Source organism: Pelmatolapia mariae, linkage group LG22, assembly GCF_036321145.2.
Source record: "Pelmatolapia mariae isolate MD_Pm_ZW linkage group LG22, Pm_UMD_F_2, whole genome shotgun sequence".
Taxonomy (NCBI): Eukaryota; Metazoa; Chordata; class Actinopteri; order Cichliformes; family Cichlidae; genus Pelmatolapia; species Pelmatolapia mariae.
The window spans coordinates 30,541,430-30,569,091 of NC_086245.2; the positions used below are offsets into that span (position 1 = coordinate 30,541,430).

Consider the following 27,662-nt stretch of genomic DNA (forward strand, 5'->3'; position numbering starts at 1 on the left):
GGACGAAAATAAATCGTCGCTTATTTTATTTACAAACTATAGCTTTAACGTTTGTTTGAAAACAAATAAATAAACCAAAGTCAACGGGCTTAGGTTAAAGCTTCACTCATGACAGCCAAATGTCACATTTAAAACCGGAATCGCCACATGCCATTCTAGCTAGCTTGTTACTAGCATAATTCAGTAACACCTCATACAGCACATCAGATAATAGTATTTATGCTAATTTATCGTAACACCTCCAGCTGCCGAATTCCGGCTCCCTAACCTGTGGACTCGGACAGAAGCTTTCTGTGTCACACCAGGCGGAGAAGAAGCGTAGTTGTTACCAGCTAACGTAATTAGTCCAGTCCAGATGCGGTAGTTGTAGCGGGACGAAGCGAATTCCCCCAAAAGTGTACGCTGTAATTTGCCATCGCGCTAGCATCATTGCTGTCAATGTCCGGTAAATTAAAAATGAAGTATTTCCGGCCATTGCTTTTCAAACAAACAAGCACAAGAAAGCAAGAACAGCTTCAATAGCCTTCAGTAATAATATTTCTGAAGTGAAGCAAAAATTAAGGCAATACCAGTCACCTCAACATATAATCATTTGTAACTTATTAAGAAGTATACGTGGACCAGTAAAACAGGTTTTGCTAATAAATAGCAATAAAATCCGAACGTGGTGACGTTTCTGTGCAGTTATTCTGGTGGTCTAGTCGCTTAATTTCCGCTTTGCGTGTTTATTATTAAGACGAGCTTAACTGAAGGCTACGTCATGCCACCGCTGGAGCGCGAGACACAAACCTAGGCGCGCTACCAGGAGACCCGTCATCTTACAGTAATATTACAGCCCAACAACATTAGACAAGCAAACTACGTTCATGTTAAACTACTTAATTTCTTTCCTGACGCGTGAGAGTTTCTTTATATATATATATATATATATATATATATATATATATATATATATATATATATATATATATATATATATATATATATATTTGTATTTGTGGCATGAATATTATATTAGTCATTGTGTTTTTGTTTGTCTTAAATCAAAGAATGTGGACTTTTTCCGTTTTGAGTGGCTCGCACTGCATTTACAGCACAAAATAAAACAAAATAGTGAAATGACACAATAAGATTTAGAGAATGAATCGCTGAAACGGGCTGTCAGCAGAATGATCTCATTCTTAATGCAGTCTCATTAGCAGGAGAGATGCAGTCATTAATTATGCAAAAACATATTTGACTTTATTGATTTGAATACTGAAATTTAATATGTGAAACTTTTAAACATGTTTTTACTCCTTTATCTTGATGTTTAGTCCTCACATGTTTGGATCTGTGATGAAAGTCCTACATGAGTGTAATGAAGACTACTGGGGCCGCCTATTAAAATATGTCACAGGGCTCCAGGGCGGTATTTTTTTGTTTATTTCCACATGGGTTGCCAGGTTCTTCAAACCCTCCAAAGACTAGAGGTGCAGTCACTGTTGACAATGGTGATGACGATGATGAGAAGGGTCTCCTAGGGAAATGCTGAGAATACCAAAGGACTACCGGGAGAGGAGAGCAGCGAGTCCCCAATGACAGCATGATCCTATAACTGGCTTATGCAACTGATCAGCGCCTCATTCTGCATTATATAACAGCATTAGGTTGGCCTGCTGCTCATAGCTGAGCTGTGGATGCAGTGGCAGTCACCCACATCAATATGGGTCAATTCACAAAATCACAACTTTGACCAGAAATTCTGCATTTTGTGGTTTTTAATGTGTGCAAACTGTACCAGCGCCAGATTACTCCCATAACCAGTTATTGCAGCAAACTAACCTGTTTAGTGACCTATGTCAACAAAGCTGTTATCTGTCAGCCTTATGGGAACACTGGCTTAATGTTATTGTGTCATGTTGTGATTTTATTATTATTTTTTTTGGTTAGTTTTTTAACAAATTATGCCAAGAGTTTAAAATATCAATTTGTTTTGCCTTAAATAAATGTTGTTTACATATGTGTTTTGGTATTATGTAACTATTAACACTCTGCACTCTGGGGTTGTGAGTAACCCAGAGTGCAAGAAAATCTTATTTTTGTGTGGTTGGAAAAATATTCAAAAATGTCATGAGAATAGTGAAGAGAAAATTTGCTGTTCAGTCTCCAGGCAAAACTTTATAGGCCAGTCACTTGCTGCTCATCCCCAAAAGATAGCTTGAATAAACAGTTGTGTGTAAGCAGCTTGTTCAGGCTGATCTTGTGATGGGGAAAAAGCACATTCCCCCACCACTACTTGCCAAATGGTTGTGTTTGTGCTGGACAAGAGAATTCCGCATAGAAGGAACACAGTGAATAACATCGTCGCAGCACCATGTGATCAATGGAGAGCGAACAGTGAAGCATTTGGAAATGCCTGCCAGTCTGAGTTCAGCAGGCAGCATAAAGTGTTTGAAGCCTAATAAATAAATTTTAAAAAGTCTATATATAAAAGTACAACACATCTTTATAGACTTTGCAATAATTAAAATCAAACAATGTTGCTAATCATGCTGGAGTTAAAGGGAGAACAGTACCATCTGCAGGACAGTAATATTACTGCATACAGGTTTAAAAGAACGTCAGCTTTATTACTTATATTGAAAAAAAAAAAAAATCAGCCGGTTGAGGAAGCAACTTTAGTGAAAGCTACATGTCAAAAAACCTTTACAGATATCAAATGTGTGCAAAACATTTAAAAGGCACAATATGTGAAGTGGACAAAAGTGTGAAAAAAACAAAGGGTAACTCAAATACATCTCAGAAACCTAAACATGTTCCCATGAAACTGAAACAGAGTCAATGATTAAAAAAAGTATGATGTAAATGTAGTGAAACACCATTCCCCATAGAAATCAGCATTCATTTGGTAATGACCTATAAAAGGCATATAGTGCTTTCAATTATATTTGCAACAGTGGAGAATGAGGAAAAATTACCTGAGGTGACAAACTGGAATGTGATTAAAGCTCTTAAGCTCTGTTTCTGTACAACATCCAAGCAGAACAAGTTTAAGCAAAAGCTTTCTTTACTTAAGGTACAAATGGCAAAAGTGCAGATGGCGGCTTTTAGCTGAAATCCCTGTCAGGGAGCACCAGCGGAGCCACCAGAGTCCAGAGATAGAGGCCCAAGCCGATCCAGCTGGAGCTGATCTTCACCCAGACGGCTGGCATGCTGGTCTGCATGGCGTGGGAGTCAGTGTCAGGCCTAGAGAATCACAAGAGACAGTCAGCACTGGGAGAGAAGCGAACCTCTTTAAGGTGTAGTGGCAGCAAACAGGACGTACTTACTTGTACCAGTTTGTGAGCGTCATCATGATGTAGAGCGAGGCCAGAAAGAGACTGAAGTGGAAGAAGGAGTAGCTGTAGGTCACTCCATCTTCCTCATTGTCCACAGCCCGTCGGACTCCGTCCTCCCCCGCGGGGGCCTCTTCGCTGGCGGTCAGACCCTGACCTTCCTCAGTCTGCATCAGTCTGTTCACTTGAGCATTGTTGGATGAGCGGATGCTGTGATGGGGAACAACATGAAAAACTCACTTTTCACAGACAGCAGCAAATTTCAGCAGCTTCTTATTGTGGATGCAGACGAACTGGTTTTGAACTGGTTTCTATTTTGAACTAAGTGAATATTTAGATTTATGTATTTTTTTTTTCTACGTTTCTCTGTGTGGAGTTTGTGGCGTGTTTATTACAAAGTAGATTTTTTACAGCAACAATTCAATGCCACATGCAAACAAATAATTATATTTTTGGCCACTCCATTATGCACCAGCATGTTTGATGGGTCTTTTTGTATCTACCGAAGAAGAAATGTATTCTGCAGTTGTCTCTCTCTCAGTTGTCACATGAACTTTTAACCCCGTAAAAGTTTTCTGTTCATGGAGGTGATACTTTCTGAAATTTGGTGGTTGGGGCTTACAACACTGAACCTGTCTGATAAGTAAATATGAACACACTGCGAGTACTAAAATCTGCTGGCTTACTTAAAGTTTTACATTCTGAGAGTCTGAATCCTCTTTACTGCTACTGCTCATCTCTCTTCCTGCACTGACTCAATGACCTCGCTTGAAAATCTCTATCAACAGCAGCACAACTTAAACATCCTCTATGCTTCCATATATGTTTTATTGTCCTTTTTTGAAAGCTAGTAGCATTTATGTACTACAACAATCCAGTATAGTCATTTGGATGAACAGCAGGGTTCCTTTTTTACACTTCCACTGCTTAATCAACACAATCGTGTGTTTAACCATGTTGATTTGCTTCAATCTGAAGCATTTTTGATATTTTATGACCCCACTGACAGACAGAGCTTGATAATACATCACACAATTCTTTTCTTTCAGCAGCAGCAGTAAAATACCTGGCGTAAAGAGTGCAGAACAGGAAAATGATCAATCCCACAATGCCTTGCGCATCCCACCACTGGGTAGTGCCGGGGGCTGAGGTGGGTCCTGGTGCTGGAGTTGGGCTGCTGGATTGGACCAAACTCAACAGGCTGGGGTTACACTTCCGGTCTGAGGTGGGAAAGCAGGAATTCGGGTGAGCACTAACAGTTAGTGATGAGAAACGTCTCCATTAAGACCACAACAGTATGTAGCTCTAAAAACATGTGTACTTGTTTCCTTTAGCTTTGAATACACTGCAGCCATACAGTGGCTCAATTATTGGACTTACTGGGGTTGTTGGTCATGGCTGACCAGGTGACATACATGGTGTAAAGGGAGATGAGGGAGGCCTGAAGCAGACCTGAGGTGGGCTGTGCCTCCTGTGGAGACGTGGAGAAAGCCAAACGTTAGAAAAGAAGGCAGCATCTGTTAATCAAAAGGTCAGCAGTGTGGCCCTGCTCCTGCAGTCTGTCTGTGTCTTTGGGCAAGATACTGAGCTTGCCCCTGCTACATCCATCTGAGTGAGTGTGTACAAAGCAGTTAGCAATAGTTAGTGAATATTGTTTTTGTAAAAATGCAGTTTGAGTGAAGCACCATCATAGTACCAGCCCACAAAGTCATTTTATCATTAACACAAACCTGATTATCCAATAAAATCACATCAAGTGCAAGTAACTGAAGTTAGAAGTGAACTCAAACAAATTTAATTTAATATTACACTGGACAGCTGTAATAGCCTGAATTAGTCACCTGATTACTGATCTTTTCTCATGAGAAAAGTCTTTTCAGTGATTTTTTTCTCACTTTCTTTGCTACGGCACAGTGAGCAGCAGACAATGCTCCAGTGAAGTTGTCGGGGCTTTAACATACGGTGGCCCTGAGAGGTCAAATGCACCGCAAATAGAAAAGCGCTCCAAAAGCACACAAAACACAATGGAATTGAATAAAACACACTGGAAAGAGAGAAAAAAATGATGCAAAAGCTACAAAAATAATAATTACAAAACACAACAGCGTTTCTGTGTTCAACGTTTCTGGGGAGACAATAACATGACGGAACAGCTGTGGAAGTGACAAGCTAACAGTAAACAGCTAATAGCAAATGTATCTACGGTGTTATATGAATCATGTGTTTAAAACTTGCATCTTTTTCTCCCTACAACACTGATGAACCCTCAGTTTCTTCTAAGTGTATCTCAGTGCAATCCTTTCTGTGATTTCTGCAGCTGGTCCGTGGTGTTATTGCGACCCCAGAATCACTGCCGTCGTGTTTTGCCAGCTTTTTCTTAAGCTGCAATCCGTCTGACCTCTCAGGGCCACCACATTAATATGGCAGCAGTTTTTTCTGTAAATTATAGAAGTCTCTTAATGTCTATCTCCTCAAGTTTCTACATCACCTGGACTTTGGGCAGAATGGACACAATGGACACAATGATGCAGAATATGAGATTGAGGCTGATGAAGACTTTGTGCTCTGTGCAGTCGTCAAGTTGGGTGTAAAAGACATAGAAGAGCACAATGGCTGTAAAAGCCAAAGCGTAGTTGATGAAGGTGACGGAGAGGAGAGCTGTGGGGGCAACACAAGAACAGAATCAGAGACAATCATTTTAAAGTGACACGTCGCTGGGTCATAAAGTAACACTGACCCACTGAAGTATCAGCTTCTTGATCAAAATCCTAGACTTTTACAGCACAACCTCAAAGTTAGTTCAGTGGCTTTTATGCAGATAAATTATCTGTATAGTGATTAAGGGAAAGAAAAGTAGTACATGTAGTATATACATAGCCTAATCTTACATAATATCCCTTACTATCCCTTATCTGGGAAACTCCAGCTTCTCCACAGAACTATCACTTGAAGATCTGGTAGTATTATACCTGCAAACCAGCACTTGGTGTTTCCTTCCTCCGCCTTCTCGAGCCAGGACTGGTTCCAGGAATGGGCGAAGTCAATCAGTAGGATGAGCTGGATGATGATGAAGATGAAGGAGCCCACCATGCCGAAGTAATACCACACTTGTAGCAGACAGAATGAGATCGGTTAAGTTTCCACAAGTTTGCTCTCTGTGTGGTGTTACAGACATTTGTTTACAACAACATGAATCTGGATCAGGAGCATCGTCATTAAAATCTGATCAGGTCTAACAGATAAGACACGTTTCCATGGTAATGCAAATTCATGTGAGATAAGCCTTGTACTGATAAACAACTCTGAAAGATCTATCACAACAAAGCTAAAACTTTTATACTGAAAGACTTAATTTTATGAGTTACTGACGTTAGAGCTCAGCTCTCTTCTCTGTCGCTGTCCAGCAATCTGTCAATGCTGCATAGCATTGTGGGAAATTTATGCCAAGACTATTGGGTTCATACCAAGTTTTAGACATACCAAAAAAAAAAAAAAAAAAAGTAGATACTACTGAATGTCATACTCTACATCAGTTATGGACTAATACACTAAACAATACAATGGTATGTAACTGAATACTAATATAAGTCCCCTCTTTAAGTTTCCATTTTCACAGAATTTCAAAAAGTGTAACTACAGGCATTAAGATTCAAGCTCTAATTTTATCAGAACTGTCCTCACTGTGGCTAAAACCATACCTGTATTAAAGTCTCCATCTGGAATAAAGAACGCTCCCACAGTTATACCAACCAGCACCAGAAACTTGAAGAACCAGAAACTGAGGGAAAAAAAAATCAATGTTATTCCATCTATGTACACACAGCAAACCGGTTTATCAGCGTTTGGGTAAATGCATTCTTAAAAGGTGCAGTGTCCACGTTTGGCCACCAGAGTGCAGCATGCTGTGACAACGTGGAGCAGAGAAAACAAAGCTGCAGCACCAACCCGTTCTGGATGGCTGCTCGGGGATCCTTGCTGCTGCGCACTCGGATCATGATGATGGAGAAGAGGAAGAAGAAGCAGGCCATGGCAAAGCACATGCGGTACACAGACTTGTAGCCCACGACGATGTCACAGTTCACCTTGTTCTCTATGCCAATTATGCTCGAACCGCCGACGCAGAACCCTGGAATCTGACGTGAACGCAAATAGGAAAATAAAGGGTGAAAGGGCAACGGTGGGGTACAACTGATTCATCTAGATTTATCAGGAAGTTCTGGGATAAAATAACCCAATTCAAACATCCAGTTAGGTCACTTTAAAATATCTGTGTTGATGGATTACAGCAGTTAATAAACTGTTTTCATAGCCATTAAATCTCATTCAACCTTTTTAAGATTTTCCTCCATGCCTGGCAGAATCATGATGATGGACACCAGCGTGCCCAGCAGCAGCAGGAAGGAGAAGGCCAGCCGGCTGATGGTGGAGTTGTATGTGGAAGGGCAACATGATGACAGCAGGCAGGAGGCCGAGCCGCACAAACAGGATGCCTGGAGAAGGACGAAAGAGAGAAATATCAGGACAGCTTCATATTTTATGCAACTCAGGGATAGGACTCGGGGGGTGTAGGATAATCAGGATAATGCATGCATGGCTTGCAAACACTGTGGTTAGGAGGGGGGAAAAACAAAAACAACAAAAAAAAGATACTGCTGCTGCTGTCAGGGGCAACCATCTTTCTCTTTCTTCTGCATGTTTTCAGGAGAGCAATGACAAGCCATTTTTTCCTTCCTGTGGTACTAATCAAGTCTGTGATTAGAGATGCCACCATAACAAATCTCTCCTCCTGTCTGTTTCTGATCCGGCGCTGCAAACCGGATCACACAGGACTTCTGCATGATTCACGCGCATGCTGCTGAGAGGTGTATGAAGCACCGAGGCGGAGACTGTAGCTGAGAGCAGCCATCCTTCACTAAATATAAGAATGCTCCAGAGGACACGAGCCCAGGGTGTAAACACTGCAGCTGTGTTGAAAAGCATTCGGTTTCAACGGCTGAGCCGTGCCACAGAGTGCTGGCAACAAACAGCATGAACTGAACAGCTGACCAAGTCAGTGACACATGTATTAAACCCAATCGTGAAGTTTCTCCAAGACTGCCAGAAGACACCTGCTGTGATTACCATGCATATGTCAGCTAATTAAATATTTTGGTTTTACTGTACAACATGAGAAAAGGTGAATGGCAAACTTCAGCACACCTAGAATCTCTTCCAGAAGGTGGATTTAGTGCCACATTTAGAGAGGGGAAACTACTCTCTGTTCCAGAAAGTGAGCCAACTTCAATTTTCGAGTCACTGCATGAAAATTGTCATATTTTGGGGCAGCATTTACAGGATAAAATGAAGCAGTGTAAAATGGCACCGTTGTTTTCAGTGACTGAAGGCACTAAAACAATAGCACTTACAGTGCTGTGCAAAAGTCTTGAGTCTTAATTTCTTTATATTTTGCCAGAAACTGCTTGAACGGCAGTATTTAGTATGACCACCTTCATTCTTTAACACAGCCTCATCTCTCTTAGGCAGGCTTTCTTGTCATTTCCTTCATCTGCAGGAATAGTTCTCCAGGCTTACTGAAGGTCATTGAAAGCTCTTCTTTGGATGTTACCAGCCTTTTACTTTGTTTCCTGTCAGGATGATCCCACTGCTGCTGCTTCACTAATGTTGAGGTCTGAGCTCTGCGGAGGCCAATCCATGACTGGTAGTGTGTTTTGTTTTTATCCAGGAACACCAGGAATTGGCAGTTGTTTTCTTTGCTAATGTATCTGTTATGTGTAGACACAAAAATGGTTTAACTCTCTGACTAAGGTGCCTTTTTATGCTTGAATAATTTTTAGGTCAGCATTACTGTGTCAACAAACAAAAAAATAAGCAAAACAAACAAACAAAAAAAACACTCCCCATTAAATAAACAGGTACAACGATTGGACTAACAAAGAGAGTGAAAAAGCAATGTCTAGCTTCTTGGAATCAGAATACTGTACTATATTTCACACTGTAGTCATTTCCACATTTCCAGCTCTTAGAAACTGCAATAAATCTCAGACTCTGTCCTTAACAGCATGAATGATTTCCTCTTCTTGGCAAATGTGGTCATCAGAATGAGGAAAAAAAAGTTTCTGTTTAGGTTGACGTGATCTATGGTCCACCACATCACAACGTATTCCTGCGCCCAAAACACACCACTGTTAATTTAGATGACACCGCGATAAGGAAGTGACGTCATCTGAGTGTGTTAAAAAGTCAAAAGTTCAAAAGCTGCGAGCTTGGATTTTGTTTTAGGACATTTGTTCGTTACATTTTCCTTGCAGAACCATCTCTCATACTTTAAATATTCCAACCTGTGACAGAAATTAGTGTTAGCTACCGACCCTGGATCCGATATTTGAATATGGCAGTTAAAATAAACAAATAAAATGTTAAAGTAGTGCTTGAAAAACTCAAAATTACGTTGTCTTGGAGGTTTTGTATATGCTTTGAAACACACATCACAATCTTCAAATTGCCGAGGGGTAATCTAATCAGTTCCCACTGAATGACGTCTTCACTTACGTTTGATTTCAGTTTGAACAAGTCATTAAAAACGTTTGTTTTCATCACAATATGTTGTGTCAGAAGTCTCAAAAACTAGATCATTACTTGCACATGAACAGCACAAACAGTGATGCTGTTTATTTAATGTGGCACGTGACTTTAGATCTGGGAAACTCCGGAAACTCCACCTTGGACAGCTAGCAGCGTCGTCTACTGATGTACTGACTGAAATGATGTGGGTCGTAGCCGCAAACCTTTCTCCACGTGTCTAAACTCACCGTTCATCGTCACTCTAAAACTCTAAACCAAGTTACTCACTTTATCTGCTAAAACGCTTCAGAAAGTTGATAATTCCGACGTCCCTCGAATTCAACTATCCAGCACCGATGTCTTTAGAACATTAAAGAAAGTATAAGATCAAAGTAAATGTCACAGGACATGTGTAGTGTTGAGTTTGCCAGTAGGCTAAAGGAAACTAATCTAATTTTAGCAGTTTCACTTGAAGTTGTGTCATTTCCCTTGCCTAATGTCGGCCTGCCTAGTAAAGCAAGGCAAAAGAATTAGATAAAAACAAAGAAATAAAGACGTTTAAAAACGACTACGTATTTCATTTGCCAACACGACAACCGGCAAGTGTATACTTACACAACTTCCGAGTGAACCCAGAGCCAAACAAGCACCCATGATGTTCTAATTCCGTAAAAGTCCTCAAAGCTCGAAAAGTTCAGGAAGAAACTGACGCACAACAATGGAGTCAGGTTAATTACACGGAACACATTGACAGACGTCCGCACGAGATCTTCAAATTAAAAAATTCTTTGTCTGCACGTACACAATTCAGGTATAATCCATAACTGAAAACACAAATATTTCAGTTAATCATACATGTTTGCATTAGTTTACACCCTCATATGAAATACAAATAATCCGCGGAACGTTCTGTTGCTGTTAAAACTGTGGCTGCTCTGTTTTACTTTGACGCCTAATCGACTGTACTTCCGGCACTGCTTGGCTAAATTGGGTAAAACTGCGCGTATGACAGTTTTCTCTGGGGCGTTGCTGTTAATAACCAGATATTTGGCTTTTGGCCATCCAAAACCTATTGTGATTGGATCCGTGAGTTGTCCCTCCAGAAATGTGGCCAATTATGTGCTAATGCGCAATAGCGAAAACGCCCTTCTTTTACAGGCCTTCAAACACCTAAACCAAAACGTACGTCACGTTTTCTTAGAATTCCCTACTAAATTTCTCAGTGAACTATGGTCAAGTAAAAAGAATAGTCATTAAAAAAACAGGAAGACAATATTAAATATTATTATTATTATTATTATTATTATTATTATTAACAATGATTTTATTATATGAAAAACATGTTTCCTATTATGTTGTATAGCGTATCTGTTTTAATGAGTGTTCTCTAAAACCATAGGGTGTTGTGTCGTCATCCATTTTATTGATATTTTAATTCTAGTGATCATTTTATAGCGTTCCTTTAAATGCCTTAACATTTAATGTCTTTGTGGTAAAGAAATGTTAAATACATGTTTATTTGATTTATTACAGCTTACAGCACAAATAAAAAAATAAAAGAAAAAGTAAATTTAAAAAAACTGAAGGTGAGTTTAAAGCAGTAGGGTGCAAACCTCCATCTGTTTGTGTGCCTGACCTTCAGGGACGCTGTGAAGGTGTTCAGCTGTGAGTAATTTGTTACGGTGCAAGGATCTATTTTCCGCCTCTTCACACTTGCTTTCTCTACCAGATAAAAAGATGTTCAGATCAAACCCTTTGATACATAAAATCATGACTATAATCAATCCGATGTTTTTCCAAACATTCCGTGTCCTGTCATTAGACTTGTTCTAGATGTCATTTGATGCCATAATAAGAGGTCCACGGAACAAAGTATTTAGAGTGTAAAATTGCCTGTTGACTAAAACAACCTCAGAAAGCGCTTTGCTATTACAGCATCGCTCTTCTTCTCTTAATGTTTTAAGGTGGAAGCCTTAATAAACAGCCTTGGCATGCATATTGCAGTCTCACTGCAATCTCTGCAGTAGGAAGGATTGAAATATTTGTGGTATTTAGGACTAAAGACATATGGCGGACTTATCTGATTTAGTCAAAGGGCATGTAAACAAGCGATACTGCTTCTGATAATCTGAACGTATAAAAAAGGCGCACCCCTCACTCATAAAACAATGGTACAAACCTTTAAGCCACAAGACTAAGCACAGAAAAGAAAAGTAACAACGGAAACTGTAGCAAATTACCTTCAAAATAAAATAAAGCTATTCAGATCAATGACTGTAGAAAACAGATTACAGAAGGCAAAATTAATAATATTAAGAAGTAGAATCTGTTTGATCACGATAATTGGTTTGTGTTAATTTCATGATTATTAAAAATCTGCGATAATTTTGTCATGAAGGGTTTTCAGAAATTAAGGAAGAGAAGAGGGTCAATATTTATTTGGTAAGTAGAAAATGATACAGTAGCCAAAGGCTTACAAAGGTTATTATGTAAGGTTGCCATTCTTGTACACTTGTGTTTTGGTTTGCACTTTGCACCTCCTTACACTCAGCTGCACATGTATGTTATTATTATTATTGTTGTTGTTGTTGTTATCAATAATAATAATTATAATAAATCATCTATATGCTATTTGCATATTTTTAATTGATTGTTTTCACATTTTCTATTTTATTTAGTCAAACTCTTCAAGCTTTCCAAATCCCTCCTGCTTGTTTTTAACTTTTTATGGCTGTCACTGTCGTCCACTAAATACAAAGCGGATTTGCTGTCATTGTAAAATTACTTGACATTACAACTAAGTACTGCTTTATTTTTTTAATCCATATATTCAATGAATCTTTCTGTTTATGTCATCTTGCCTACTTTTTCTAACGCTTGCTGTTGCTCTTATTTTGAAGGCCGAGTTCCCCTCTCTTCCTGTATCTCCCGGCCTAAGCGCGTGCGTCTTGACCCGCCTCCTTGTTGCCGCTGCTGAGCGCGCAGTGAAGCGCTCCTCTGTCCGTGTGCTGTCACCGCTCATCATTTAGTCCATCATGCCGCGGGTCCGGCGCTGTCATCTGGAATGAGGCGGTGTGGTGTGTCGCATCGGACGGACTCCTTGACACTGCGCACATTCTCTTCTTCGTCCCTGCGGAAGATGGTGGCTGGCGGCTAATTCCAACTTCTTACTCCTTGGAGGTCCCTTATGCCCCCCCTCGCCTGAAGCCCACTGAAATCAGTTGGTGAGTGTTCGTCGTTGCGCACATATACCTACAATTGTTTTGCTCCACAGGTAGGACAGCAGACTGTTGCCTGCTCATGTGCCTCCGAGTCAGACTGCAGGAGAGCTGCTGGTTCCATAGATTAAAGGCAGGGTGGAATTATTGAGGCATGCTGGAGCCATTATGTGCACCGAAAGTGATAAAAAAAAAAAGAGAGAGAAAGCAACAGGAGCATCGACTTATCTGCCAGCAGCACTCACATCTGGCACCAGCTGAAGGCTCGTTCAAACCGAACAGCACCTTATTGTAAACGTTGACAGGTGTCAACTCCAGCAGCCTACCTGTCAACTCCGTATGAGCTGGTAGCACTGAGCGCATCAGCTGTTCACATAAAAATGCCACAGGCTCCCAGCAGCGAGGTTGATGGTAGCTGGATTATCTGCTTTGGTTTATTAAAAGGTGGGTAAACTGTGACCTTCAGGCATGAAGTGTTGGGATAATTCTCAGGCTGCGTTTAAAATGATTGAAAACATGGATGAATGTTCGCAGGAGAACAGGCTTTTGGTTTCATTTTAAAGGACACCTTTTTTCCATAAGGATACAGATACATAATCTACCACAAGCATCACTACAAGAGGCTGGAAACTCTAAACCTTCACTAAAATTAATCTTTTATAATGCTTCATACCTGCCTGTTATATATTAACAGGTGACACTGTTAAACCCTTTAATCTACTAAACTCTTAATAGCCTTGCTATGTTTGTCCTTATCCTCAGCACACCGTCATTTCACATTCATATGAGTTTCAGACCCCCTAGTGAGCAAAAGGCCTTGAACAAGCCTCAGTCTTTATGCTTTGGTGAAGCTAAACATGTTCCCAAAAACAGCTCAGGATTTAAAACCCTGTCTGTCTGCCTGCCTGCCTCTCTGTGTTGCATCGTCTTGCACGAGCTCTGTAGTGAATCATAGTTGTACAATGTCAGGTAAAGAAATTGCAGTCCGGGGTCGGCCTGGGTGTTAGCAGAGCCTTCCTATTTTTCATAGTCATTTTAGCTCCGAGGCACTTGGTTTCAATTTATGATTTCACCCTGTGTTAATTACATCACCATGAGGTCATGTTTGAGAATCAGCCTCAGTTCTGATCAGTAGCTGGCACCAGTGGGGCTTTTTTTTGGTCTCTGTGATGCAGTGATACCTGTCAATCACACTGTGTGGGCAATGCGGTCTCAAACCAGTGGCTCCCTTTGTTTTTGACAAAACCACTAAAGGAATGTGAAAATTAAACTCTTAATTTTGCTGAACCTCAATAGCAGTGTATGTAGACACATATATAGTTTGTCTTCATTAAATTAAAACTGACTATGTTCAAAGCTGTTGGGCTGCTATTTGTTATTAAATGGAATACTTTCAATTTTATTTGTCCTTGGACAGGTAAGGCTCAAAGTGGCCCGCAGAGCTTTCTAGTTACTCTATTTCAATGTGGGCCTACACATTTTTTCTTTTTCACTGTTGTTCTGTTTTTCTAGTATTTAAAATAAGCAAATATTGCAGTGATTATAGTTAATAATTTTATAAAGTGCTAAATAATCCTCCTAACCAGACCAGCCAACTGCAGAATAGTCACATGTGGTAGAATATTAATATATATCGATAGGTTAATTTATACTTAATAGGCGGTGGCGACTTCATTAAGATAAGATTAGACCTTAGAGTATAAAGCTCCTTGAGGCAACTGTTGTTGTCATTTGACACTGTATAAATAAAATTGAATTGAATTAGACAGCATGTACTTTATTTATTCCAACATCGGAAAATTTGTTACAACAGTTAAAATTTTTTTGAGACAACAGACATGGCTTAATAAGCAGGTATTATAACGCTCCATTATGTCTCAAGGCTCCGTACCTTTTTGTTTTTTATGTCAGAAATTGTTGTAAAATAGCGCTTTTGTAAAGATTACCAAACCCTGCCCGTGTTGTTATTATTTTTTATTCATTTATTTTTGAGTTTTGGTCGTGTTTATTGTAACTTATTCGTTCTTCTACAAAAGGAATCCTTTTGATGTTAAAAAAACCCCATTGACCTATTGACCTAAAAAAAAGACCTATTGTAACCTTTTATACTGTATAGTCACAACAGTGTTGGCAAACAACTGCCTCTGCAAGATTAGCATTTATCTAAAGTTGTGTTTCTATCTATTTGAAGAATATTGTCATTACTTAGTGGGGCTGTTTAGGTTTCATTCAACTCCCAGTATGATACCAGAAATTTGGAAGTGGGTAACAGTTGCGTAATTCTCGGTTTAAAACAAAAACTAGAGCCGATCTGATTTTTATTGGTAGGCCAGTATTATTGACCGATGTTAACTATTTGCTGATCTATTTGCTAATAAGGGAAAATTTAACATTGTACATTATTTTACGTTGTACAGTTTTCCACCAGAGGGCACTCAGCAGTATTAGGAAAACATACGTTTGCAACCCCATACATAAACGCAACAACCAGCTGATTGGAGAGCGTCAAAGAGTATAGTACACATAACAAATGTTAGGGAAATCTGTTTATGTTTCGTGTGTCTAAAAGAGCAAAAAAAAAACAAAAAACTGGCTGATATATTAGAATATTGGATTTTTAAAATCACCAAATATTGTTACTGACATTGATCTTAAAAATCCTATATACATATAATCCTATATACATTGGGCTTTAACCAAAATGGCAAATGAGTTCCATTTTATGACAGAAGCCTGGGTAATGAACAGCATCTATCTTAGGTTATGAGCTACTAGTAACTTGGCCTAAACAAGATACTTTAATTCTTGTTCATGCTCTGCCAACTCTGGTCAGAGCAGATAGTTATTGTGCTTGTGATTCCAAACGTGTGTTGCCACCTAGGAAGTTGCTGAATACCTTCTGGTAATTTGTTGAATGCTGGTGCCAATAGATCACCAAATAGCTAAGATCACCCAATAATATCGGTCTGCCAAGAAATCAGTCAGGCTCTACTTTTTGCTAAACACAGTATCAATGAGAGCAGTGCGAATAAACCAAAACAAATGAACAGCGAAACCAAAACAAGTAGCTAAAATAGGCTCAAAAGCTTTGTAAAGCTGCTTACATAAGAGGCGTCGCTTTTAACATATGTTGTTGGCTTACGTTTGATAATAAATGCAGCTTTAAATGAATTGACCATTTTGTTACATTAAAACAAATCTTTCTTAAATAGTGATCATACCAGCTCTGATGTTGGTAAAATACAAAAACATAAAAGTTTTGAAGCTTTTCAAATGTACTTGTGTAAGCATTATACGATGCAGGAGTGGAAGGATTGTACTGCATCCTGGTCTTTCTTGAGAATCAGTCTTCACGTCACTTTGTTTTAACATTGATGATGGCAGACAGATGATGGCATCACCCCATGCTCTCCTCCCACCCGTTGTGATTTCGCAGTCCCAGAAGTGCCAGATGTGGTTCGTTGCTCAGTCCTTTATCAGTAACCTGAACAGTTCCAGTCAGCCTAATTTTATCTTTTACAAGGACCAAAGCATGCCAATGTTATCAGTAATCAGGTGACTGCTCTACCTATAAAACTGTTTAATCTTCAGTGGCCTCCACATTGCTGAGCAGCTTATCTTCAGCTCTTATCTAACAGTTCCTCTCATTAAAAGCCAAGACTGAGTAAGAACTAGCGTGTATCGAAGTTTAAGCAACACTGATGATCTTTAGACCAAAGATATTAAAAGCTGATGTGTTGTGTTGAGCAAAATTCTGTAATAATTCTCAAAACTTGAACATTTTGTTGGCAAAAAGATTGGAGGGATTAGTTTACTATATATGATAAATGGACTGGTTTTTATATAGTGATTTTCTACTTGAGCACTAAAAAAACACTTTAGAATGATTCTCAACAGCAACTTTAATGACTAATTTATTATAGATTAAGCATAACAAATTTACAGTATGGAGGTTAGCTATAAGCCATTTATCAAGCTAAAATGCACCATTGTCGGTAGTTCTAGTGTTTAGTTTTTTTTAAATGTAATTAGTTAGTCTAACGAGGTAGTTCTGCTGCTAATACCACAGATTGTTTTAGAGGTGGGAGAAAATGTCATACTTAGCCATACTGCTAGTGCTAAACTATTGCAATACTTTTATGATATTAAAAGTTAGATTAAAAATTGCTGTTATTCTAAAAGGTTCATCCACCAATTTAACCCACTAGAGTCACTATTTAATAACTTATAGTGGTGGCATTTATCATCTTGCAGTAAAGAAGATGAAACTCAGAGGTTGTAAATGGCAAACAGCAGGAGAAAGCTAACAACGGAGCCACTAAATTAATCCGATGCATTATTAAAACTGAATGATAACGATAGACACACCAATACCATAATGGAGTAATGACATCATGGCTCTTTGACTTTTTGGAGATATTGTTTTCTTATTGGAATATACAGATATTTTAATATGTAAGTAACAATACTGTAACCGAAAGGACCCGACGTGACTCAGAAGCTTACGTTTTGCTTTTTATTTTATTCACAGTGTTTCTGTGGCTTTTCACTGTGCGCTTCAACACTTTGCAGTGCTCACTGCTCCGACTTTGCACCGGCTCTTTGCTCCAGCAGCTCTCTCCTCCTCTGCGGCCCGGCCGCTACTGAAATAGGGAAGGCATGATTAGATGATGCTCGCCGGCTGCGAAAACCAACCTTCCTGACACCACACTCTGAACCCGCTGCTCCACTCCTTCCCTGCAGCTGAGCCACAAACCACACCAGCCACAAATACATTTAAATGATAATTGTTATAAAAATGTTTATGATAAAAAACACATACACACACACAAATGACATGTTCATCAGAATATCAAGTACACCAATGATCAACCAGACTTTATTTATGCAGCACTTTGCAAAGAAATCAACTCGGCTCAGTGTTTTATAAGTAACTGACAAAATCTTGACAAAAAAATCTATGCATTTAGAAATGACTGTATCCACAAAGCTGATGAATCTAATTTGAAAATGATCAGCTCGTTTCAATTTCAGTTTATTTTTATTTATATAGTTGCTTCAAAGCATTTTATATGGGAAGATAAAGAACCTACAACCTTAAAGAGAAAACACCAACAATCAGACATTCCTTTATGGCAAACCTTTTGGCAACGGCGGGAAGAAAGAACTCCCTTTTAACAGGAAGAAACCTCTAGCAGAACTTGGCTCAGAGAAGGGCAGCCATGACAGGTGATAGTTATCCTGCTGGAGGCACTTTGTTAACTTCTTTTAGCCCTTTGAGATTTAATAACCCTAACCCTATGTTTTGGAGATGGAAAAAACAAATTTTGGAAAAAAAAAATTCAATAGCAGCACCCCCCTCAGTTTGGAAAGGATTACAAATCTATTAGGGTTTGGGTATCTCGCAAACCAAGATGAGAGCAATTATCCACAAACGGAAAGCTTTGAACTGAGGTAAACCTTCTCAGGAGTGGCCAGCCTACCAAAATTATCCCAAGTATGCATCAACAAGTCATCCAAGAATTCACAAAAGAACCCAGAACAACGTCAAAAGAATTTCTGACCTCTCATGCCTCTGTTAAAGGTGAATGTTCATGATTCAACAATAAGAAAGAGGGTGGACAAAATTGGCATCCATGGAAGAGTGTCACGGAGAAAACTACTTCTGACTAAAAAGAACACAAAGGCTCATCTCACATTTGCCAAAAAAATCCGCCTTGATGATCCCCAAGAATTTTCGGAAAATATTCTGCGGACTGTTGAGGTCTGTTTCATTTTTTGGAAGCTTTCTGTTACATCTGACATGAAACTAACAAAGAATTTTATGAAAAATAACATCACACCAACAGTTAAACATGGTGGTGGTAGTGTGATCTACGGATACTTTGCTGCTTCGTGACCTGGACAACTTGCCATAATTGATGGAACCACGAGTTCTGCTCTCTACCAGAAATTTGTAAAGGGGAATGTCCAGAATGTTTCAGTGAGACTTATGCTCTGGCCCTTCTACAATTTCATAGTTTAAGACTGAAAGTAAAGGAACACATGTTGTTTTGAAGCTGCGATGTGTGAACACATCTGCTGTCTGCCTTAAATTTGTGCTGGAAGATGGATGAAGTTTTGATGAAGATGGACCCACTTTTAAAGTTGGAATTTCGTCTCTCTGCTGCAAGAGAGACACGGCAACAGCTAAGTGTCGCCTGTCGCTAACAGTTTTACCACCAGGTGCTGAATGCAATTCCCATTGATTATGGGTTTTGCCTATTTGAGGTTGGAAACAGTAATTTTCTGTGCAAAATGCAAGTCATTCATTATTCCTATGTATTGACCAGTGACCTATAAGAGTGTAGTCCAAGCCGCTACTTCTGTAAAGCCTGTTGCCCTTTACTGTGACCTATGGCTTGCTGCCATTTAGCTGCTGCTACTTTTATCTTTCTGCCATTAAAACATGTCAGTCAGTTCTTTTCCCACCTGGCTGTGGAGGGCATATAAATGGCAGGCATGTTTTGCTGAGATGCAGAGGACAGCAGATGATAATAGGAACAGAGGGTTGTGTTAGACTGTTCTGACCTCAACCTCTTCATGCCTGTTTTCACAGCAGCCCTGCCTGATGCAAGGCAGTGGGGTGGCAACAAAACTTCATAGACCTCCCCCAGCATGCCACTGCCTGACTGTATGGGAAAGGACGAGGGTTCATCAGTGTCATCCCTCCTGCTGCCAGCTTATCCATACTGATTAGATGGGAAGGGAACAGTCGATGAGATGGATGGTTTGCTATAGAGACAAAGGCTTTTTTGTAATTCCCAAGGCATCCATCAAATCCACAGGTCAATGACCCTATCAGTGTATCAGACCACACAATAGAATCCGCTGCTTCGTTTTTCTCTGTAATTATAGCGTGAGATGCTTACTGCCCCAGAAACGGGCACAGCATCTCAAAACAGTTTGTCAGACATCAACCATGTGACGAGTTCATTCTGCTGATTGGTAAATGAAGAGGCTGTCAAAGAGTGAAAGGTTCAGATGCAGTTTGAATGGTGTTTCAGTGGCCACCATTGAGAAGGGTTTGGTTGAGGAGGCCTCGCTGTGGTTGTACCTGGCAACTTGGCACATTTGCATCTACATATGGCAGCAAGGTGGAAATATTAGAAAATGTTTAATTAAAACATTCTAATTTTTAACAGTTCAACCCACTGTAGATTTGTGATCTGTCCCGATTCTCAAAGGGAAAGAGAAGAGCTTTGACATCCATTATACAACTAATGTTCTTGAACAAATAGTCATTGAACCTTGAAGAACTCAAAAGGTTTTTAGACTACTACTATTTCAATGTGAGAGTCTTTATTGAATACTTCCATTGTTATTGGTAGTTGGCAACTGCTAACTGCTGGAGGTTGCTTGCTGTCACTATGTGAAAGTGGTTACAAAGCTATACAGTACTGTATGGAAGTCCTGCTTGGGATTGCTTTGGTAACTAGGAAATTTGCTCTGGTGCTAGTCAAAATAGATCACAAAGAGGTTTGTGGTGCCACACCAAACATTGTTCCTGGGTTTCATTGTAGATTTTCAGCTTTCATGACCACTTGGTGGTTATTTGCAATCTCCTAGCAACCAAGATGATTATAAGGAGGTTTTTGGTGCAGTACTCTTTGCAATCATGTGACCAAGTTCCAGCAACCACATGCTAACCATTCTAGGAATACACATTTATCCCTAGCAAATGGGGGGTGCTAAGGGTTTAGCAACAAATGTTGCTCTGCTGCAGACACAGAATTGAATTGAATAAATTCAGCTGCTTAGATTGGCCTTTTTTTGTAGTCAGAACTGTTGATCAGTGTATCCTTAGTAATGATGAAAATACTTTATTCTCTGAATCTGCTGCTCTCCTTGCCTTTGTGGGGCTTTATAGTAAGCTGTTTGGTATTGTGGTTCACCCTCACCTCCCTCATATTGTTATTTGTAGCTAATAGCTGTTTTCAAAAAGAGAAAAATCCACACACTCGCACCTTTCTGGTGTCAGATTAGGCTGTAATGTGTCCATTTCTGGCACTTTGAAAACTGGAGATGTGCTAGACATACACAGTTAAAGCTGCAACTGGGCAGCTGTGCCATGGATGTTATTTTTCTCTTTTGCTGTGAGTAGGGCTGGGTCATATCATACCGTTCACGGTAATACCGGTATAATGTTGGGCAACAATAAGAAAATGAAATATCGCGATAGAATATGGGTAAAACGCGCATGCGCAGTGCCTTTGTTTTCATACGCACATGGCGGCCACGGAGAATGAGAAGGGCGAAAGCGGATCGTTGAATGAAACGGATGAACCGGAATTGGTTTGTAAAAATGCTGCAGCTTCAGTGGTGTGGAACTGGTTTAGCTTTCATCCGTCAGATACACAACAAAGCACTATTTTTGGTAGAGCATGCTAGCAGGCCATCGTTATTACCGTGTTGTTTGGAAAATACGGCACACTTAAAATCAATCCTTTCATTTTTCTGAAAATCGATAGTGCCCTTCATAATCCCGTGTGCCTTATGTTTGAATTCTGGTTGTGTTTACTGACCTCGAAATGATTTTATGTGGGACACGACGCTCAAAAATCTGTCAAATGTTTTAGTACGACTTTGCTGAGCTACGAACCCGCACTGCTTGATGGATTGTCGAAGCATTACGGCTATCGTAGGCAGGAGCCTCGCGGAGTGATACGTACTGTGCTTCAACATAATATTACCGTATTGTGTGTATAACCTCTTTTTAAGTTTTGTGGATATTATACATGGTTATGGTCAGGATATGTCGGCCAATTTCCACTGGAAATGCCTTTTGGTTAAACTGTCAGCAAGGAATTTGCATTTGCACTGTTAAATTTTTATATAACTTTAATGCACATAAAAACAGCTGCTTGTTTAAGTGAAAAAAAACCCCACATCAATGTAGATGTGGGGTTTTTTTGCACTAATAAAGTTGTGGAGTTGTAAAGTATTTTGTCTAGTGTCAATTATATCGTCAGTTATATCGTTATCGCAAATTTTCAAATGTATATCGTGATAAATATTTTTGGTCATATCGCCCTGCTCTAGCTGTGAGGGCTTTTTTCTGGAGAGACGGTTTGAAAATGCTGACCATTATTCCTCTATTTAAACTATAGAACACATATACAGCCAATGATAGCTGGCCTTGCACTTTTCAATGTTGTGGATTCCTGATGTGGGTAAACAGGTGATATTTTAGCCCTATTTCATGTCTGGTCACTGAGATATAGTTGTTGTTGTTTTTTTCAGGAGAAGCTAAAGGAAATGCTGGGAAAATGCTCTTTGCTGATACGTTTAAACTTCAGTATAGAAGTGGCTCTAACATCCTCCTCTATCACTGTTAGGTTAGGATTAGGAGGTTAGTGCAGCTTTAGTCACAAACAAACCCAACACAAAAGTGAGACGCCTCTGCTGACATAGGGTGACAGCTTTCTACCTCTGTGTGCGCGTGTGTGTTTGTGTGGACCAATGCCCCAATTGCCAGGGTTGTTGTTATTGAGTGCAGAGGTCTGTTGTTGGTCGCCATCATGCTCGGGCAGCACATGTAGCTGCATCCGCCTGTGCCACATCGCTGCTGACACAACACTCTCTTCAGAGGGTGCCTCGGGGTGGATGATGGCCTTGGTTGCACTTTGCAAAACAACAGGTTTTATGCCAATATATTGATATGACAGCAGTATGCACTGTCATGCATGTGCTGTGTAGCAATGGATATTACTAATTTAAGACTGTATACATACTATAATAATTATCATGCCAAAATTTGGATAAAAGACAATTTATTAATGCAAAATGTTCTTTATTGTCAAGATTTCTCAGATTTATTGTGTATCAACATTGGTTTTGGACTGTTGTTTAGAAAATACTTAGCAAATAGCTTTTTGGACTCTTAATATTACCAGTGGGATTATAAATGATAAACAAAAACCTATCATGTTTTGGATGAATTGTTAATATATAGGGCAAAGGTCATGAAATAGAACTCATAGATTGCTAATCTGAGTCCAAAGGCTTAAAATGTTTTCTAATTCTTTCTGATCCATGTGCACCATAGTTTGCTGTGGAAACTTCTGTTCCTAATTTTAAAAAAAAATGATTAATTAATTTTTTTTAAACAAAGATAACTTGAATAAATACAAAATGCAGTTTTTAAATGATTTCATTAGATTCCAAACCTACCTGGCCCTATGTAAAAAGTAATTGCCCTCTAAAACTAATAACTGATCATGCCACTGTGGGCAGAAAAAACTGTAGTCAAACATTTGTGATAACTTGCAACTTACTTAGTTGCAGAATTTTATATAATTTAGCCACATTGGATGTTTCTTGAGTTTTTGAGCCTGGACTTTTAATGGCTCTAAAATAAAGGTGGTTGAACGGCCAAATCAGAGGTAGACTTGTAAGTGTGTTTCAGATCATTGTGCACTTGAACTTTAGGACAGAAACTGATGGCCAGACATTCTCCTTTAGGAAGAGAGCAAAACTCATGGTTCCATCAGTTATAGCAAGTTGTCCGGGTCCTGAAGCAACAAAGCAGCTCCTGACCATCACACTACCACCACCATATTTGTCTCGTCTCTCTATATACTTTACTAATATAGTAGAGATGACAATAAAGTTTACTTTGACTTTGACTGTTGGTATGATGTTCGTTTGTGAAATGTTGTGTTAATGCCAGATATAGTGGGCCGCACATGTTCCAAAAAAATTCAACTTTTGTCGTGTCAATGCAGAGAATATTTTGTCCGAATTCCTGGGGATCATCAAAAAGGTTTTTTGGCAAATGTGTTTGTATTCTTTTTCTTAAGCAATAATTTTAGTCTTGGAACTAAATTGTAGATGCCATTTTTTGCCCAGTCTCTTCCTTATTGTCGAGTCATGAACACTCATCTTAACCAAGAAAAAGCTAGGTTTGTAGTTTTTTAGATGTTGTTCCGGGTTCTTTTGTGACCTCCTAGGTGAGTGGTTGATGCACTCTTAGAGTAGTTTTTGCTAGGCTGGCCATCCTTGGGAGGGTTTACCACTGCTAAGTTTTCTCCAGTTTTGGATAATGGTTCTCACTGTTGTTTGCTGGAGTCCCGAAGCCTTAGAAATAGTTTTTGGGTTTTTTTTATCCGGACAGACGGATGACAGTGACATTGTCTCTCATCTGTTAAGTTTCTGTAGATCGTGAAATAAGTAAGAAATTAGGAAAGGGCAAATACTTTTTCACAGTACTGTATGTTTCCTTTGTTAATCTGCTTGCATGGGTTTTTACATGTTTAACTTTTTTACCATGCTATTCCTGGAGGACTCCTCTAGAAGTTGGATCAAACTCTTAAAATTTGTGTTTGGTAGTGACGTAACCCAAATAAGATAAGTATTATAAGTATTGTAACATTAAGTTCAAAGACATCTATATTAGTGTACTTGTAAGTTTAGTTTTCTTTTTTCTTTATTTCTTTTTTTATAGCTGTCTGTCATTTAATTAATCGATTATCCATTTCGATGTTGAAGCCTTTCATTGAACTACCAAATAAACAAATTGGCGCCATCTTTCTGGCCAGATTTGTGGCAGCACTTCTGCTATCATTTAGTTTGTATTTAACAAAATAAAAATGCAGACATAATGGTAAACATTAGTTTTTGACTCCCAGTGAAAATAGTTTTCTTTACAAATAACTCTCTCACTGAGCTAACACAGCCAATCGCTCAACATGTTTGTACTCTCTGCTCATATTGCCTTCATGTTAAATATTTTTTTTCTTTTTAAAGAACTTATTTTAACATTGAACTCAACAACAAATAAATCCTCCCTAACAGAGAAAGTAACTTCAAGGGCCAAATTGCTTTATGTCTTCACATCAATATATGGGCCGCAAGTAGCGGTGATGTGGGCTGCTAGTGGTCCTGGGCTGCGAGTTTGAGACCTCTGTTCTAAGTGGTTGATAACTTAAGAAAATTTGGTGGTTCATTAAAGGAATCATTGTGATTTTGTAAGCCATGTATACAGAAAAATGCAGTAAAGATGGGGACATCCTTACTTTTAGTTGATGGTATGGGTCAAGCTCCAGTGTTGAACCTTACATTTGTCACCAAATACAAAATGCGGATACCCTTAAATTAATATTTACAATGAAGGCTTTTCATTAAAAGTTGCACAGTAACCCTGACATCACCAGAATTATTACAAGAAATCAAGAAGATGAAACACTTTTCACAACCTGAGTAGAATTCCTACTTAGAAGATAGATAATGTGTGTGTTCACCTGTAAAGGGCAAGTAAAGATCATGCACCGAAGCCACCAATCCATTCTCACCTTCACTTAGTCTAATTAGAAACACCACAGAGATCAATAGCAACAGTTGTGTAATGAATGGTGAAATACAAAAAATATGTCATTGTGTAGGGTTTGACAATGTGATTTTCTAATGTTTGACCTTTCCAATGGATCAAATTGGGGAGCTTATTTACGCACGGTCGAGATCAGTTCTTAATCAGAACGTGACGTCCAAAAGTCGTACTTCCCCCAAAACAGTCTGTTCTTCAGATCATCCCCAAAGCTTTTGCCAGCACTGCCTGCCAGCCATTCTCTACAGCTTTCTGTCAAGTGCGCTAATTGCTGTAAATAGCTGGGTGTTCTGTTGTTGTGATTGACCCTTATGAAAAGCTGCTCAATCTGTCTCATATTTGGCAAAGTGGAGCCCATTTTATGGGCCTCGTTTTATAGAAAGGCTTGTTTTTGTTGCCACTGCACATTAAACATGGTTAATAACAGAGAAGGTGGTTTGCTTAAAAGGGCTTTGATGTGAAGTACTACTTGGACTTTACCAGTAAACAGTACAGCTGAATGATATAAAAATCCTTGTTATGTTGTGGATACTTTCTGAAACTCTGTTAGGACTGAATGATTGTGATACTGAAATCCTTGTTTTTCCTCGTGAAGGATATACACCTTTCTCATCCTGCTATCTCAACTTTCCAGTCTTTGATGTCACATATGAAGTTTCTTATGACCGATCCAACATTTGGATGATATATTGGTCCATGCTGAGTTTATCGGCTTGAGACTCATCATAATCCTGCTTAGGTGATTACAAAGAACGAACAAACACATGTATGCTTTGTATAATTACAACTGTCGTTAGAGTGGTGGGCCTCTCATGTTAGCTTAAACATATCCCCACTGGCTCCCAGTGGGATAGAGGCCTTTTCTCGTGTCACCTGAAACACGTGGTACTGGAATTCTTTTCCAAGTACCAGAAAATATGGAATTCCTAAATTATGATGTTAGTGCAAAGAGTCTAAGTAAGCCTTGATGACCCAGTGGACCCCCTACTTCTGTAGCCTTGTAAAATATACAGTGATGAGCCAGCAGCAGATTTATTTTGTTTTATTTCTAACAGTACTATGTAGAAACAAAGAGCTCTTCCAACTGAAAATCTGACTCTAGGGCTTTAAGACGGCATTCATAATCGTCTGCCAGATCTGTTAGACAATACTCCTTGGCCTTGAATGTAACACTAGGTTACTACTTAATGAAGTAATCTACTTATTTCACTTTTAGAAAGGTTAAAAATAGAGAAGCACACTGCAAAATCTGTACCATGACTAGAGTACAATGCACAGATCTGTGGCATGTGTAAAAATTCAAAGCTGAAATACCTGCCAAGCCTGGTTAGTCGCTTAGCTACAATTGGACAGTTCACTTGCCTGTGAAGTGAACTGTTTCACTTCACCTTCAGAAAGATTACCCTCTGAAATAACATGTACCATTAATATAGGGCCTTAAATGTGATTTATGTTTAGTAAATCATTCGTACATCTTTTTTGAATAAAGGGATAAGATGGGTTTCTGGCTTTGAGAAACCCCCCAAATTGTAACATTTTTAAGAGATTTTGTGCACCATCCAAGTCATCCAGGTTTTTATGTACATGCCCACACTTGTAGCACAAGACCTTCTGTCGCCCCCCCCCCCCCAAAGCAAATTATCTACAAAGTAAAAGCCTACGCTGGTGAATTTTCCGTCTGGTTTGTGAAACATAAAAGCAGGAAGCCTTGGTGAGAAGACGGGGCGCTCGGATCAGCGGGAAAGACGGAAGATTTGCCTGGGATGTTTGTGAGATCTGAAAGGAGGCTGTGATCACACTGTCTCATTAGATCAGTCTCACCTCTCCCTTTTTCCTCCATTTCTCTCTCTGTCTCTCTCTTCACTGCTGCTGCTTAGGAAGAAAAAGAAATATTGTAGCGTTTTGAAAACCAACTGCTGATATCAGTGTCGTGCTTCGTCTACGCTCATAAATGCATGACCTTCTGTGCACCTGGTTTAATGTGACTGAGATGATGAGGGCTATTTCCATCATCGCTTTGCTTAGTTGTGATTTATACATATACCTTAATAGTTTTGCACTGCGTAATACTGCATGTCTTTATATTTCATCACTTTTAATTGTCTCAATCTTAAGACTACATGTCATGTAATCACATTTTTATTAGAAAAAAACAAACATACAACTGCAGTTGAATGTTTCCTCCTCGGTTCCCCTCCTCCA

At 39.3% G+C, this 27,662-nt stretch overlaps 3 protein-coding genes across 6 annotated transcripts in view; 1 reads left to right on the plus strand and 2 right to left on the minus strand.

Moving 5' to 3' along the window:
* hivep3a (HIVEP zinc finger 3a) overlaps positions 1-429 on the minus strand; it is a 56,283-nt gene extending 55,854 nt beyond the window's left edge. For 2 of the 3 annotated variants that reach the window (XM_065471315.1, XM_065471311.1), the window contains exon 1: positions 269-429. The gene's annotated coding sequence lies outside the window, so the exon portion shown is untranslated. The remainder of the gene's footprint in view (positions 1-268) is intronic. The other variant, XM_065471316.1, reaches the window with a different exon arrangement.
* A 2,158-nt stretch (positions 430-2,587) lies between these two features.
* serinc2 (serine incorporator 2) lies at positions 2,588-12,840 on the minus strand. 2 transcript variants are annotated; one of them, XM_065471320.1, is made up of 10 exons: positions 12,744-12,840; positions 7,646-7,807; positions 7,263-7,450; positions 7,016-7,095; positions 6,287-6,424; positions 5,806-5,975; positions 4,698-4,788; positions 4,384-4,537; positions 3,312-3,527; positions 2,588-3,228 (listed from the first exon to the last, which is right to left on the minus strand). In XM_065471320.1, the coding sequence occupies exons 2-10, from the start codon at positions 7,679-7,681 to the stop codon at positions 3,090-3,092; spliced, it is 1,212 nt and encodes a 403-aa protein (XP_065327392.1). In that variant the 5' UTR covers positions 7,682-7,807; positions 12,744-12,840; the 3' UTR covers positions 2,588-3,089. The 2 variants fall into 2 exon arrangements, with proteins under 2 accessions (XP_065327392.1, XP_065327391.1); XM_065471319.1 differs by lacking the exon at positions 12,744-12,840 and adding an exon at positions 10,494-10,619.
* Positions 12,841-12,848: 8 nt separating this feature from the next.
* Positions 12,849-27,662, plus strand: part of pkib (protein kinase (cAMP-dependent, catalytic) inhibitor beta) — a 35,087-nt gene continuing 20,273 nt past the window's right edge. The window contains exon 1 of the mRNA XM_065471323.1: positions 12,849-13,102. The gene's annotated coding sequence lies outside the window, so the exon portion shown is untranslated. The remainder of the gene's footprint in view (positions 13,103-27,662) is intronic.